This window comes from Quercus lobata, chromosome 3 (assembly GCF_001633185.2).
Source record: "Quercus lobata isolate SW786 chromosome 3, ValleyOak3.0 Primary Assembly, whole genome shotgun sequence".
Taxonomy (NCBI): domain Eukaryota; kingdom Viridiplantae; phylum Streptophyta; class Magnoliopsida; order Fagales; family Fagaceae; genus Quercus; species Quercus lobata.
The window spans coordinates 4,585,985-4,599,704 of NC_044906.1; the positions used below are offsets into that span (position 1 = coordinate 4,585,985).

Genomic DNA, 13,720 nt, shown 5'->3' on the forward strand with positions numbered 1-13,720 from the left:
ATGCAACCGTTGAACTTGCTTATTCACCCTTTCTTAAGGCATTTCAATGCTCCCATGGAAATGTAATTATCTAGCCGAAGTTCCTTACCCCTTGGTACTTATCCATTTTGTTTCTCAAAGCATTTAAAGAAGTGCGTTAATTCCTCTGAGTGTGTATGGCCATTTGTATGATCCTATGTGTTAGAATAATGATAAAATGATTAAATTCACTATTTCTTAATCCTGTTAAACTTTGTTAAGCGGTATTTTATCATCATAAATTGTCCCACCCTTCTTGGAGTTTATAGTGTGTTTTTGTATTAGAACCTCATTTTCTCTTCCTTGTGCATGTGTGTGTGAGAGAGTGGTTGGGGGGGGATTGTTTCTAAAAAAAAATTGTCTATTTAAAAATTAATTTATTATGGTACTCCATTAGAAGAGTAATTTGTTCCTTGAAATTCATAAAAAACATAAATGTAAAATTTTAATTCCACTAGGAGAACAACTAATTCTTGACAAAAGCAAGTGATGAAGCCTTATATATATTGATCTTTTACAACACGTTTTTTTTTTTTTTTTTTGGGGGGGGGGGGGGGTGTCTGAACAACATATATAAATTAATCTACAAAAAATTGTTACTGAAGATACATGCTCAAAGGAGAATCACAGCTTCTGTACCAGGCCCAAGTGCCCCAAGCTGCCTTTGACCTTCAAGTTCAGATTTATGAGTACAAGTTTCAAGTATGGAATTCTGCTTACAAGATCCCATGCATGAAACTGCTATGTTTATATTGCAAAAGCTCTAGTCAAGGCTTAGAAATCTAAAAAGCTCTTGTCAAGGTCTCTTAGAAATCTAAAAGCAATTGCTGTCTCTAGTGCTGCTGTTATTCTACAAAATGTACTATTAGGGTCTCAGAAGAAACTGAAAAAATCAAGCCAGCCTGCTATGATCACCTTGGAGGAAATGACAAAATCTTCTTTTGTATGGTAGAGAGGAGAATGTTGCACATTTTGAAAGTTTATATTTGAAAGATAAGGGTTTTATTTTTCACTGTGAAATTGTAGGATGGTTGTCACTTAGTTCTCACAAGAACCAGCTTAGAGTTACTGCGACAGCTTGATCACACAGTTTTCAATGTAGCCCTTAACAACTGGGACTTACTGTTTGACTTAGAAATCTACAGGAACTAGAGGAAGAAACAGAAGAGAGGTTTTTGATTAGAGGGATTAGTGACTGCACAACATCAGTCATTAGAGGCCGATAATCTGCTTCTGGTTGCACACACACAGCTGCAATAGCGGCTATCTACAACATCAAATGGTAAAAATAGAGTTAGTAGGATTTTAGAATCAATAATGGTGATAATGATTACGATAGAAGCCAAGCTGACCTGAACTAGATCCTTCTTTGAATACTGGCCCTGTAGAGCCGGATCAACCATTTCCATTACTTTTTCTCTGTTGGTTAATCGTGGAAGAGCCTGTAAATCACAGAATAGATAAAAATTTACACTTACAGAACTTTTGAACATTAGCTCATTGTTTAGGACTATAGGTATTGAACAAAGAATCAAGGTATAATTACTTCAAAGAGTCTTTGGTTATTGAAAATTTGTTGCATCACATTTATATTTAGGGTGTCTTTTAGTGACACAATATACATGTATTTTTTGTGGGATTTTATTAATGTGTGCCCTTAGGGCACACATTAATTTCCATTTTTGGGAAATTTTTTTTCGAGAATTGAAAAAGTAATGACAGCTTTTTAAATTCTCGAGAAAATGTTTCCAAAAACAGAAAGTTTAATGTGTGCCCTTAGGGCACACATTAACCAGACCCTTTTTTGTGTTTATGAAGAATAAGTATCCTTTCAGTGGTTTATGGTGTTGCACTCTCTAGAAGCCTTATTTTGAGACATAAAGAACTAACATAAGAAGCTTGCTACTAATGATATAGACGTGGGAGGAAGAAGCTCTAACTTAGTGAATTCATTAGGAACACCATTTTTTATACTCTAGTCATTGGAATAATAGCACAATAAGCATTCATAAAGCTCTAGTTAAAGATACAATGCTGGTTCAATGATGCTGATATTACTTCTCAAAATGTGACTACAATAAATAGGCTATGATAAAGAACATTTCATTCTTGATTATAGATATGTTTGTGGTTTAAATATATATAGCATCACAGCTAGCATCTTTATGAGAGAGAAATTGATGAGAGAAAAGTTGATGGAGCTTGTCTACTAAGTACTAACCCATGAGACGAGGACATGTTCTCCAGTGGGTCGTTCCGTGTCAACTGGTACGCGACCTGTTAATAGCTCTAGGAGTACCACACCATAGCTATACACATCTGATTTTGTAGTAAGCTTACCCGTTGAAGCGTACCTACATAAACCAAAAAAATTTACGAACTAAACAATTGATAAGAAGCTAATGATTTGTTAAATGCTTTCAAATTTTTTTCATCTTTTGAATTAAGGACAAGGCATTTAAAATTCACATGGTCATTTTGAATTTTTGCTATGCTAAGAAAGTGACATCTTGCCTAATTAACAGGGACCTTAACATGCCCATGTGCATGCTTGTATAACACTGCATTTTCACAAGTATAGTAGTGATTTTGAAAGACAGATCAGGTGCATGACTGTGATGGATGCACTCACTCTGGTGCCAAATATCCAGTGGTCCCAAGAACACGTGTCGAAATCTGACCATTGATTTTGTCTGACCCTGTCTTGGCCAATCCAAAATCGGACACCTTGGCACAAAAATTTTGATCAAGTAGAACATTGGTGCACTTGAAGTCACGGTGGATAACTGGGGATGGGGTTGCATGCTCGTGGAGGAACTCAAGGGCTTTAGCACAATCAAGGGCTATCCTCAATCGGGTACCCCAATTCAATGGCCTATGTTGAATGTGAGAGGGGTGGAGGTGGTGTTGGAGTGTACCATTAGACATGAATTCAAAAACCAATAGTCTATGATGTTGGTCAGCACAATAGCCAAGTAGCTCCACCAGATAAGGAGAGTGTAAGCGGCTAAGCAGATCCACCTACAACATTAAAGAATAAGCAAAAATGTCATAAAATAGTGGCTCACCCATGTGCAAGGATAAAAGCCTTCATTAATGCTTGCTGGCAAATACATACATAGAAGAAAAATTATTTGTATACTCCGAAATTCATGGTTTTATTTTCTACCAACAAGACAAAATATGTCCTTAAGTTGGGGCAAACAAGTTCAAAGGATTCACATTGGATATTGTTAGAATAAAAGCTTTTTCAAAGTAAATCTCTCTTTTTTTTTTTTTTAATTTCACCTTTCTTTAGTTTCAGTTTTTTAAACAACCCTGTTTTCAAAAAGTCGAAATATAAGTTGTACTAAACTGGCATGATATTTATGTTTATGTACGACTCTGTGCGTGTGTGTGAGAGAGAGAGAGAGAGAGAGAGAGAGAGAGAGATTAGAAGGTCAAGGCAAACTGTTTATGCATGTGATATTAGAAGATGAGGTAAGAAGTGGATTTCTGCATATTAAACTAAGGCCTCTCCTTTCCTATCTCAAATAATACAACTGCTTACAAGCAATAAGGACAAAATGGCTATCTTTTCCAAGTCTGTTAACAAAAAAAACACAATAGAAGCAAGAAACTAAGAAAGAAACAAATGGAGGAGAAAGAGCAAATAGGAACAGAAAATAATAAATGAAGTCAGTCAGTTTAATCACCTCAACTCTGAAAGCACGCTCCCCTTGCTTGCCTTCCCTATGCAACATCTTAATTGCCGCCACGGTCCCATCACTCAGGACCCCTCTATACACCACTCCGTATCCTCCATTACCAATTATATTTGCTTCACTAAATTTTCCTGTGGCCACTTCAAGCTCCTTGTACGTATAAACTTGAACCCCTCTAACTTTAGGTGGTGCTGTCCTTCCCTTATTCCCTCCATAAAGGCACCCACCCTTCACATCTGCCACAATTTAAGACATGCCCATCAAAATTAATTGGAATAGAATTTGAAAGGGAGAAAGTTTATTAAGAAATAAAAAATTAAAATAAAAAGGAACAAAAATCCAATAGGGTCATTTTTAGTCATAAAGTTATGTGGATAAATCATGTGAAAGCACATATTTTTGATAACTATATGTGAAAGCAAATTTGGGTGGTTGAAAATGATTTGTTTTGTGAAAATGAGATAACAATGGAGGGCCAAAAAGTGGTGATGATAAAAGGACATTAAAACTTACCATGAAAATGGAAACTTGGATACATTTCCTATAAGCCAACATAGCCTTAAAAGACCAACATCTTCTAAAAATATTGAATTAATAGACTTTGAAAAGAGGTAATCACCTGGGCTAGAATTGACATTCACAGTGGTGTGAGCAATGAACCTGCGACTTGTGTTGTGCATGCTATTGTGCTCCTTCCAATTGCCATTGTTTTTAGCAGATTTGAGTCTTCTGAGCAGAAAAATGATTAGGATTATGGCGAGGAGGAGGATAATAAAGATGATGGATATGACGAGTATAAGAATGGAAGTGGAAGAGAAAATGCCATGGTGATGGCTTTGGCTATGGATTTGTGAATGTAAGTGATGGTGTTTTTGTGTGTGGTTGTTTGCAGTACTAGGAGCTGGTGGGCTTGCAGGTGCAATAGTTTTGTTGACTTCCATGAGCACAAAGAGCAATGCAAGATAGAAAAATGGCAAAGCCTTAGAGAGAGAGAGAGAGAGAGAGAGAGATGAGTTTTTCTAAAAGATGGGTTGCAACTTTGTATTATGGAGGTTGAGTTTCCCTTCTTATGAGGTTACTCTCTCTCTCTCTCGTGATAAACCTCCTGGTTTTGTGTATTATTAATTTATTGTATTTCATTTCGTCCCATCTTATGTATTTTCCATAGAACTGTCTTTGTCTTTGTATCAGAAAAAAACTTGGAAGCTTTTGCACCATTTCACATCCATATACCCATCCAACTATGATTTATTTGCTCTTTCTCCACCAAAAAAAAAAAAAAAACTATGATTTATTTGCTAATTATGTTCAAAACAGTGTGCAAATGTTACATCTTTTGAATTCTTTATTTAGCTTGTTGGTAGATAGATTCATAGATATTTTGATGATAGCTTCTATCACAATTCACAGATGAGGGTGGACTAGGAAACCGTGCATGTAATGTCACCACCAATAAAATTGCTGCTTGACCCACAGGGAATAGAAAGCCATTACAATTTTTGGTTGCCTAGTGCCACTGTGCCACAGAAAAATGATTTAATTACACATATTAAAAAATAATTTGAAGAGTTTGTATTGTACTAGACAATTTTAAAAATTATATATATAAATGATCGGATTTGAATTTATGATATTGGTTCTATTTGAGGATTGTTCTTTACAATCAAGCCAAAATGTCATTTGAATTTTTTTTTTTTTTTTTTTAATGAGATTTGAAACAAATTTTTTATTTAATAACAATATACTTTACGAGCTAAATTAAGTTAAACCCATGAATTAGATGATGTCTTCATTAAAGTTCATTTGGCATGATATATATGGTTCCAATTCCTTGTCAAATCCATAACTAATATTTACTGAGAAGATAAAAAGGAAAAGAAAAGAGGAGAAGAATTTTGTTCAGTCAATGGCTGCATAGAATTTTGGGAAACAGAACTCAATCATTGGACAGTACTGGCAAACTTGTGAGGGATTGCTAATCATTAAGCAAGGCCACATGTATGTGTACCAGACAAGCTAAATCTTAAAAGCCAATTTGTCTAAGAACCATAGAAAGAAAGTAAGAGTTCTATAAGTTTTTTCTTGCTTTATTTCTGAACTGGCTAATCTACATTTTGACTCCTAGGCCCAGCTGGTGAGCTTGACTTTTCAGTATCAAGTAGTGTCTAAGAAATGAATTATATACGCAGCCTCAACTTGTCATCAGATTTCAAAATTATCATTTGTCTTACTTGGGTCTGTCCTAGCAATTATGGTTGAAAAAAAAGAGTAATAAACACAAAATAGGATACTCGTGAGCATATATACTATACTTGTCTAGGAAAGAGCCAAGGTGAAGTTGGAAGTAGGATTTTAAACCATCTAAATTGATCATAAATATATAGTTAAGAGCTCATGACTATTGGCCCTACCATATATACTTGTGTTTGTTTGATTTTATAGATAAGGTCATAAGGTATAAAGTTACTGTTTTTAATTTATTGGTAATTAATACATTTTATTTGTTATGAATACAATCAAACATCTCATAATCAAGAACAAGATATTGTTCAAAAAATTAATATGAAAAACTTTAATAGGTAGTCTACTACCTTGGTGACGAATTCAAATTGACCTAGTATTAAGTTTTTAGTATCCACCTCAACTAGTAGCAAGGATCCCTTAGTTTCTCAAAAAAAAAAAGTAAGGATCCTTTCCATTTGAAATGGATCCATACAAGGTTCATACTAAATTGTATAAATAAAAATGTATCCAGAGTCATGTCACTAAAATTTTAAATGATGTGGCACTCTGTATACTGTTACATTCAGGAAATAAAATCTTAACTATGAAATGAACTCTTTTCCATTTCTATTGATATTGAGAGGATCTTGTTCCCTCAGCTAAGCTTAATTCGGCTTACATCCCTAGAGCAAGTAGCATGCCTAAATTTATTCATACATGATCAAAATGAATTTACGGTATCTGGAAAACTTGGAGCCGATGCAGCAAGTCTGAATTACATTCCTATGGTCTACGGTGCCTTTCTAACCTGGATATTGTTCATGTAAACGGGCTTTGGCACTTGAAGATTTTTACAAGACTTGCTGAAGGAGTAATCTTCTCCAATGAAAGACTATTTCTTATGGCAAACATACAAAATCAGTCTTGAAAAAGAAAATAATGAATGAATGTCACATGATTGAACTTTTTTTTTGGTCATATTTGGTCTCATTCATTGATCCTCCAGATAGCATTCACTCATTGGCTTATTATATGACCGACTTAATAAATTCCTCCATATAGCATTTACTCATTGGCTTATTATATGACCGACTTAATAAATTCCTCCACACAGCATTTACTCATTGGCTTATTACATGATCGACATTCGACTAAATAAATTTTTCATAAGAGATAAATTTTTCCCTCCACTCCTCTTCCCTTTATCCCTTTCGTAATAGTGTGTGGCCACAATTCATTATAATTGTAAGTAAATGACAAATAAAAATTGATTACACATCCATGTAAGAAAAATAATAAGACAAAATTCTGGATAAGAGTTGTTTATTTATAAGAATTCATGAAATTTTGGTTTTTTTTGTTTAACAAAATAGTGAAAATTATAATTCTTAAAAGCATTTCAATTCTCTTTAAAAACGCAAAATTTCACATTCAAGGTACAAAACAACAGTTCTCACTTGTGTTAAAAGGATCTATGAGTAAACTTAATTAAAGAAAAAAAAGTTATTTATCATCAAAATTATATTTATTTTTAAGAGTAATTTTGTTATTAAGAAATTATCCACAATGATCAAATGATTAATTTTATAATTACTACTAAGAGGCTTGTGGTTCATCGTCATTACCCAATGTCTCCCATGGGGAAACTTGGTTCAAATTCTCCATTTTCCACTTATTGTAAGGAAAAGAAAATCTATAATAAATGAAAAGAATATTTATAATATTATATTAAACAAATAAGTTTTAACATGAATTCTAATTTGAGCACATTTAAAACAAAAGAAATGTCAATTCTCCAAAATTCTAAGTTTTATAAGTTCTATTAGCTATCAAAATCTGTAATCCTCAGCAACCAAATCATATGGCGTGATTTTTATTCTTATTTCTTTGGTATCTAGCAAGAAGAAAATTCTGAGTTTTTTTTTTCTTTTATGAGGACTAATGTTGTCCTTACATGCCAATAAGCATCATCAAAGATTAATACTCCCAATCACTGTTATGGCTTTATCCTTCCCTTCCTGTCCCCTTCTCTTACACTTGGGATTGAGAGTGACAACATGTAAGACCTGACCCCCCCAAGCAGTAGTAAATCACTATCTGCATGGGTTGCACTTACTGATCTGTCTCTCTCACACCAGAGATCCCCCTTCTTTGACAGAAAGAGAGATGAAAATTGCTCATCTGTAATTCACAAGAAGCCATGTGGCCGTCACTTTTGGTATAAATTGTTGGAGTACAAACATGCATTTAAGCCAAGTAGGGCCAAGTTCAAATTCATAGCAAGAGTATTAAAATGACAATCATGTTAAAGGCCCTCCCTTTCACATATGTATATAATGTATGTATGTCATCTCAATCTGGTATCATGTGATCTGTGATCTTCACTTACCTAATCAACTGACCGCTCAAAATCAATCACATGATCACTGTTTTTGGAAAGCCATCATGCTCTTTCAATATTCCCACCAACCTATCCTGCAACATAGGACTTATGATTGAGCACCCAAAACTCCTTAATGTACAAATTAATTATCTGCAACCCAGCCAAACTTTGACTAGAATCAATCACTACCAACTTTGCTTCTAGATCAGAAAAGTCAAGAGTAAACAAATTTGTGCCAATCTTTTATTCCAGCAAGTAAATAATTTCCAAAATTTTCAAAAACTTGCATATAATTAATAATTTGTACAAAATATACTATGCAAAAGCTATAACCAAAAAAATTTCCCAAAAGAAAATTACATAAGCACTGAGGCAAAGCTTATTCATCATCACAAAATTTACAGCTCAATTGTACATGCAAAAGAATATCTCTGAAGTGGTAAATTCAACAGTTTCATTAATCATCTGGGAAACCTAGAAACTGATTAATAAGCTTCGCAACTGGCATTGCATCACCTGGAGGATATGGGAGGAGAGACTCCAAATCCATAGACTCTATGGTTTGATGAAGTGTTTGAGGACGAGCACAGTATAAATGCTTCCTCTCCGCTAGTTCTTCTGCTAACTCAATTTGATGATTGTCCATCAAATCTTCATTCACCACCACAATTAAAGGCTTACCAAGTCGCAGTGTCTCAAATATGCTTCCTGACCCTGCACCATGGTCAAAATCAGTCATGGATGTAATCATAAATTATTACAGCAAATATGAATCCTCTGACAATCCAAGACATAAAAACAGAACTATGGCTATGCAACTCTCTCTCTCTCTCTCTGTTCCATTAGTTTAGAATAGAGTTACCATGTAACAGGGTGCAAATTGGAATAAAATCTTGATGTTTAATATTTGCCATTTCCCCACTGGAAGAGAGAAGAAAGTGAAAAGGAGAGGGGGAGGGGGGGGGGATTGAGGGGGCAAAGTTTAGGCTGATACATTCCGAGGAAGCTTCTAAGCTTACCTCTGCATTGTATCCAAAGTATGTTGGGGTTTGGAATCCAAACCCCAACATACCAAACTGCAGGCAGCTTAAAGTTCTTGGACTGCATAAATATCTTAGCTGATTTGAAATTGGTACAGGTTGAAGGGACTTTGGTACAATTTTCCTAATCATTGATTCTCTGGGTACTTCTATTTATTTGCTTCATGGAATTTTGGTGACAAATACAAACATGACCCTCATGAATGGAATGGTAGAGTATTAAGAAATAAGGTTTGCCTGCTAAAAACTTTTCATTTCATGTACTGATGTTCACAAGTACAAATTATACATTCCTTCTAGAAGACAAGACAAATCCTACCATAAGCCTGACTCAAATTTGATATTACCATTACAGAAGTTCATTGTGTGGCAGGCTAAATTCAACAATCAAGTAAACAGCACCATAGGCAACAAAGCATATCCAGTCCAATAATAGAATATCAGAAGATTGAGCAATGGCAACTATTGGAATGAGAATTGAAGGGAAATCACATACATATTGTAGCTATTATAACAATAATATTACTATAAACACCATCCTGATGATATTGTAGCTGTTTAAAAGCCAAAGGAGATGAAATGTCCAAATGACTGGTATCAGTCCGACGAAAGATTTTTTGACAAATAATAATCTTTATTGAAGAAAAAACAGTCTAATGAAAGACTTGAACCAGTAATCCTCCAAATGAAGCCCAATTCGTTAGATAATAAATCAAGCATGGGCAAGAAGGAAAGTGTTATATCAGTATAATCCGGCCATTTCCAACAAGGGATAAGAATTTAGAACATAACTATAAATTGCTTACCTGCGTGACTGATCACCAGAGATGCTGACCTCAGATAATCAGCAATGCTTGATGAGAAAGTAAAGAAGTCTACAGCTAGAGACCCATCTTCCCCTCCATACTGCATAAAAGAAAAGGTTTAGAACATTCATATTAAATGTTTGTGGAAATTTTTTTTTGGTAAATATTTTGACAGAACTTAATTCTAAGAAAAAAAATTTTTTTTTTTTAAAGGTAAATACAAATGCAATTGGTGGCTCTTGAACCCATAAAGTAACCCTCCACCTTGTTCTTAGAAGAAGAAGAGAATATGCCAACTTCAGCAAGAACTCAAATTATTGTTAATATGTTTCTTCTTCTTCTTCTTCTTGAATTTATTTTTTCCAAGTTGAATTTAAAATTTAATTCTTTAACTCTAAATCACCTTACTGTATACTCGTTTTTATAATTATTTGTAGCCCCTTCCCATCTCTGGTGATTAGAGGTGTTAGCTAGGAATGGATGCACAGATACTCCATTTTTGCTCACGTACCTATATCCGATACGTATTCTACCGGTATCATACCAGATACCTCTAAGACACATACCCAATCATTTAAAAAAAAAAATACCAATACATCTAGGATACACCCGTGATATGACTTGGATATTGTTCTAAACTAACCCCTGATAGTGAGAGATAGCCCAAACTTGTAAGAATTTTCATTTATATGTTTTATGTATTGGTTTCAATGTTAAACACTTACCTAGTTATCTATTATTTACTCTTTTGATCTTGGTTTGTATTCTAAACATCATCTAATGGCCACGAATTCACTTTATTATCCATTATTGCTTTTAAATTGATATATACAAAAAATCATATTTAATAAATTATTAATACATGTATCCCTAACGTCTTGTATCCTAAGTTTTTTAAAAAAAGTTGTATCCCCGTACCCGTACCCATACTCGTATCCGTACCCGTGCATCATAGGGTGTTAGTCACCCTTTTTGCATCTAAAGTCTCAACAGGTATCCTGAAATTTATATATAAATCTCAAATTTTCAACAAAAAAAATTTATGACACAGCACAACAGATGAAAACAATCTGAAAAAATCTTCAAGATTAACAAGCATTTATCTCACTCAATTTCAAACTAGAGAAGCAATGTTTCAACAACACATTGAAAATACACTACAATAATTTTATCAGAAACCAGAACAACACACATATAATACCTTCGTGGGTGTGTAGGATCCACGACCCATCTGAATGACAAGATGGGTATACCCTCTTTTCAACAACTCTTGCTTAACTTCCAAACTATCCACTGCTCTAACAAGAGCGTCAAACAAAGTCGTTCCCACGGTTACAAAAACCGTTTTCCTTGCCTTTTCACCGTTCTCGGTGTCTCCCATTTTACGATGGCTTGTTTCTTTCTTCACAATTCAAACCACGCAAATGCCTATAACAAAACCCAGCTGAGAATTAAGCAAATAAAACTATAAAGGGTGAATTTTTGGAATTTCGATTCTGAAGAAAATTCTGTACCTTATTCAGCTGAAATCTATATTCCATTGGATTAGAGAGAGCTGTGATTTTAGGGTTTCAGAGAAGAAGAAGAAGGAAAACGCACCGTTTTTGCATTCTATGTTTCTCTAGTGAAACGCATGGGACAATGGCCGTTTTAGTTTTGCAGGATTGGGCTAGCATTTGGGCCTGGCCCACTTAAAGGAGAATTCATTTTTAAAAGCCCAAAAGAAATAATTAAATACCCATTTTTAATGAGAAATAAAATCCAACTTTTTTTTTTTAGGGGAAGATAAATTCAAAATTTCTATATGCAATTCTGGTTGCTACAAAATTAAAAAAAAAAAATTATGTCAACAAGAAAAATATGTAGATATGAGAGTTTTAAATGACGTTCAGGTTGAATGGTATATCCAACTCTTTCATGAATGAGCTCGATTGCTCGAGTTTGAAGTCCATTGAGACTACATATCCCTTTTTTAGTAATAAATATATAAGAAAAAGTTGTCAATTTTCTTTAGGTCAAATGGCATGTTTTAATTATGTAGCGATACATACATAGGAGATGGCATATTTGACTCCTATAGGATGAGCTTAGGTTAGAACTGGAAGTCCATTGGCACAAAGTCCTCCTTAGGCAATAACACATATATAAAGAGAGAGTTTGTCCATTTGTCTATATTTCATAGTCAAATTAGTGATAGCTCTTAGTGAAAAATGACTAAGGCCCTGTTGTTGTTGTTGTTGTTTTTTTTTTTTTTTTTAATTACTCATTACTCCTCACTTAAAATACCCCAATTTCTTATACCTACCCGTTTGGCACACATCACTCAACTTGTCATCACTCAATTTTTTCAACTTTTTTGTGGGCCCCATACTTGTTACTTGGTCAGAGCAAAGCTGTTAGCCTACCTGCGGAAGGTTTCATCTCCATTTTTTCTCTTTTCTCATTTCCCCTTTCCCCAACAAAGCTGTATTCCCGGAGGAAAAATACAGCCGATGGGAAAAATATATTCTATCTTGAGTAAATATTTTATCACATTCACAATTGGTGGGCCACTCAGCAATAAGTGGGAGGAAGAAAAGGTATACTTTCTTAAATTGATGAAGCATGCGTTGGATTTGTGCAAGAAAGTGGGAGATCTAAGAGGATTGAGATGGAAACCGTTGCAATTTATCTTGGCCATCCATTTACAGTTCACACCCACGTATATTGTAGGCCAGTTCTCTCTCTCTCTCTCTCTATTTTGATGTTTCTCTTGAGTTTTCTTTTGTTTGTGTGTGTATCAACACCAAAAAAAAAAAAATGAAAACCGATGCAAGGCGCGAACCGATGCAAACGAAGTTATAGCCAAGTGAGCTAAGGTCTCAGTAAACACAACACAAAAATGCAAGGTGTGAACCGCTGCAAACCAAGTTACAACCAAGTGAGCCAAGGTCTCAATAAACACAACACAAAAAATGGAGGAACAAGAAAAAAACAAAAAATATCAAAATAAAACCCAGCAGCTTCGGGCATGTAAACAGATGCAGGGGCTGAATTTAGGTCTCACCGGAAACAAAAATTGGTGAACGGAGCTGTGAATGCTTGTCTCGGGCAGAAGGTGCTGATCGGCGAAACTGGAGCTCTGCTTCAGTTATTGTGGGTTTGGAAGAAGGAAAAGGGAAAGTGAAATGAAGAAAGTAAGCTTGGGTAGTTAGGAAAGTTAAGCCAAAATATCCGTTAGAGCTTCTGTGGGTCTGCAGTGATGTAACTACACACTGCTGTGGGACTCATTGGAAAAAAAATTACGAAAATGCAAGGTGTGAACCGCTGCAAACCAAGTTACAACCAAGTGAGCCAAGGTCTCAATAAACACAACACAAAAAATGGAGGAACAAGAAAAAAACAAAAAATATCAAAATAAAACCCAGCAGCTTCGGGCATGTAAACAGATGCAGGGGCTGAATTTAGGTCTCACCGGAAACAAAAATTGGTGAACGGAGCTGTGAATGCTTGTCTCGGGCTGAAGGTGCTGATCGGCGAAACTGGAGCTCTGCTTCAGTTATTGTG

General features: G+C 34.9%; 2 protein-coding genes across 2 annotated transcripts; both read right to left on the reverse strand.

The window, feature by feature from the left end:
• Positions 1-1,038: 1,038 nt before the first annotated feature.
• LOC115980068 (probable serine/threonine-protein kinase PBL7) lies at positions 1,039-4,836 on the reverse strand. Its single transcript, XM_031102284.1, has 6 exons — positions 4,342-4,836; positions 3,714-3,958; positions 2,651-3,039; positions 2,240-2,372; positions 1,371-1,460; positions 1,039-1,285 (listed from the first exon to the last, which is right to left on the reverse strand). The coding sequence occupies exons 1-6, from the start codon at positions 4,661-4,663 to the stop codon at positions 1,124-1,126; spliced, it is 1,341 nt and encodes a 446-aa protein (XP_030958144.1). The 5' UTR covers positions 4,664-4,836; the 3' UTR covers positions 1,039-1,123.
• A 3,755-nt stretch (positions 4,837-8,591) lies between these two features.
• On the reverse strand, positions 8,592-11,791 carry LOC115980069 (UDP-N-acetylglucosamine transferase subunit ALG13 homolog). Its single transcript, XM_031102285.1, has 4 exons — positions 11,689-11,791; positions 11,376-11,602; positions 10,175-10,274; positions 8,592-9,042 (listed from the first exon to the last, which is right to left on the reverse strand). Exons 2-4 carry the CDS (start codon positions 11,553-11,555, stop codon positions 8,786-8,788), a joined length of 537 nt encoding a protein of 178 aa, XP_030958145.1. The 5' UTR covers positions 11,556-11,602; positions 11,689-11,791; the 3' UTR covers positions 8,592-8,785.
• Between the last annotated feature and the right edge of the window lie 1,929 nt (positions 11,792-13,720).

Bases quoted from the DNA above. Each gene is read 5' to 3' on its own strand.
- LOC115980069 (XM_031102285.1), bottom strand. From the start codon at position 11,555: ATGGGAGACACCGAGAACGGTGAAAAGGCAAGGAAAACGGTTTTTGTA. The intron at 10,275-11,375 runs GTATTATATGTG...TCTTTTATGCAG, and splicing joins GATCCTACACACCCACGAAG to TATGGAGGGGAAGATGGGTC. The intron at 9,043-10,174 runs GTAAGCAATTTA...ACCATGGTGCAG, and splicing joins TCTGGTGATCAGTCACGCAG to GGTCAGGAAGCATATTTGAG.
- LOC115980068 (XM_031102284.1), bottom strand. From the start codon at position 4,663: ATGGAAGTCAACAAAACTATTGCACCTGCAAGCCCACCAGCTCCTAGT. The intron at 3,040-3,713 runs GTGATTAAACTG...TTAATGTTGTAG, and splicing joins AGCGTGCTTTCAGAGTTGAG to GTGGATCTGCTTAGCCGCTT. The intron at 1,461-2,239 runs GTTAGTACTTAG...TGTGATTTACAG, and splicing joins AACATGTCCTCGTCTCATGG to GCTCTTCCACGATTAACCAA.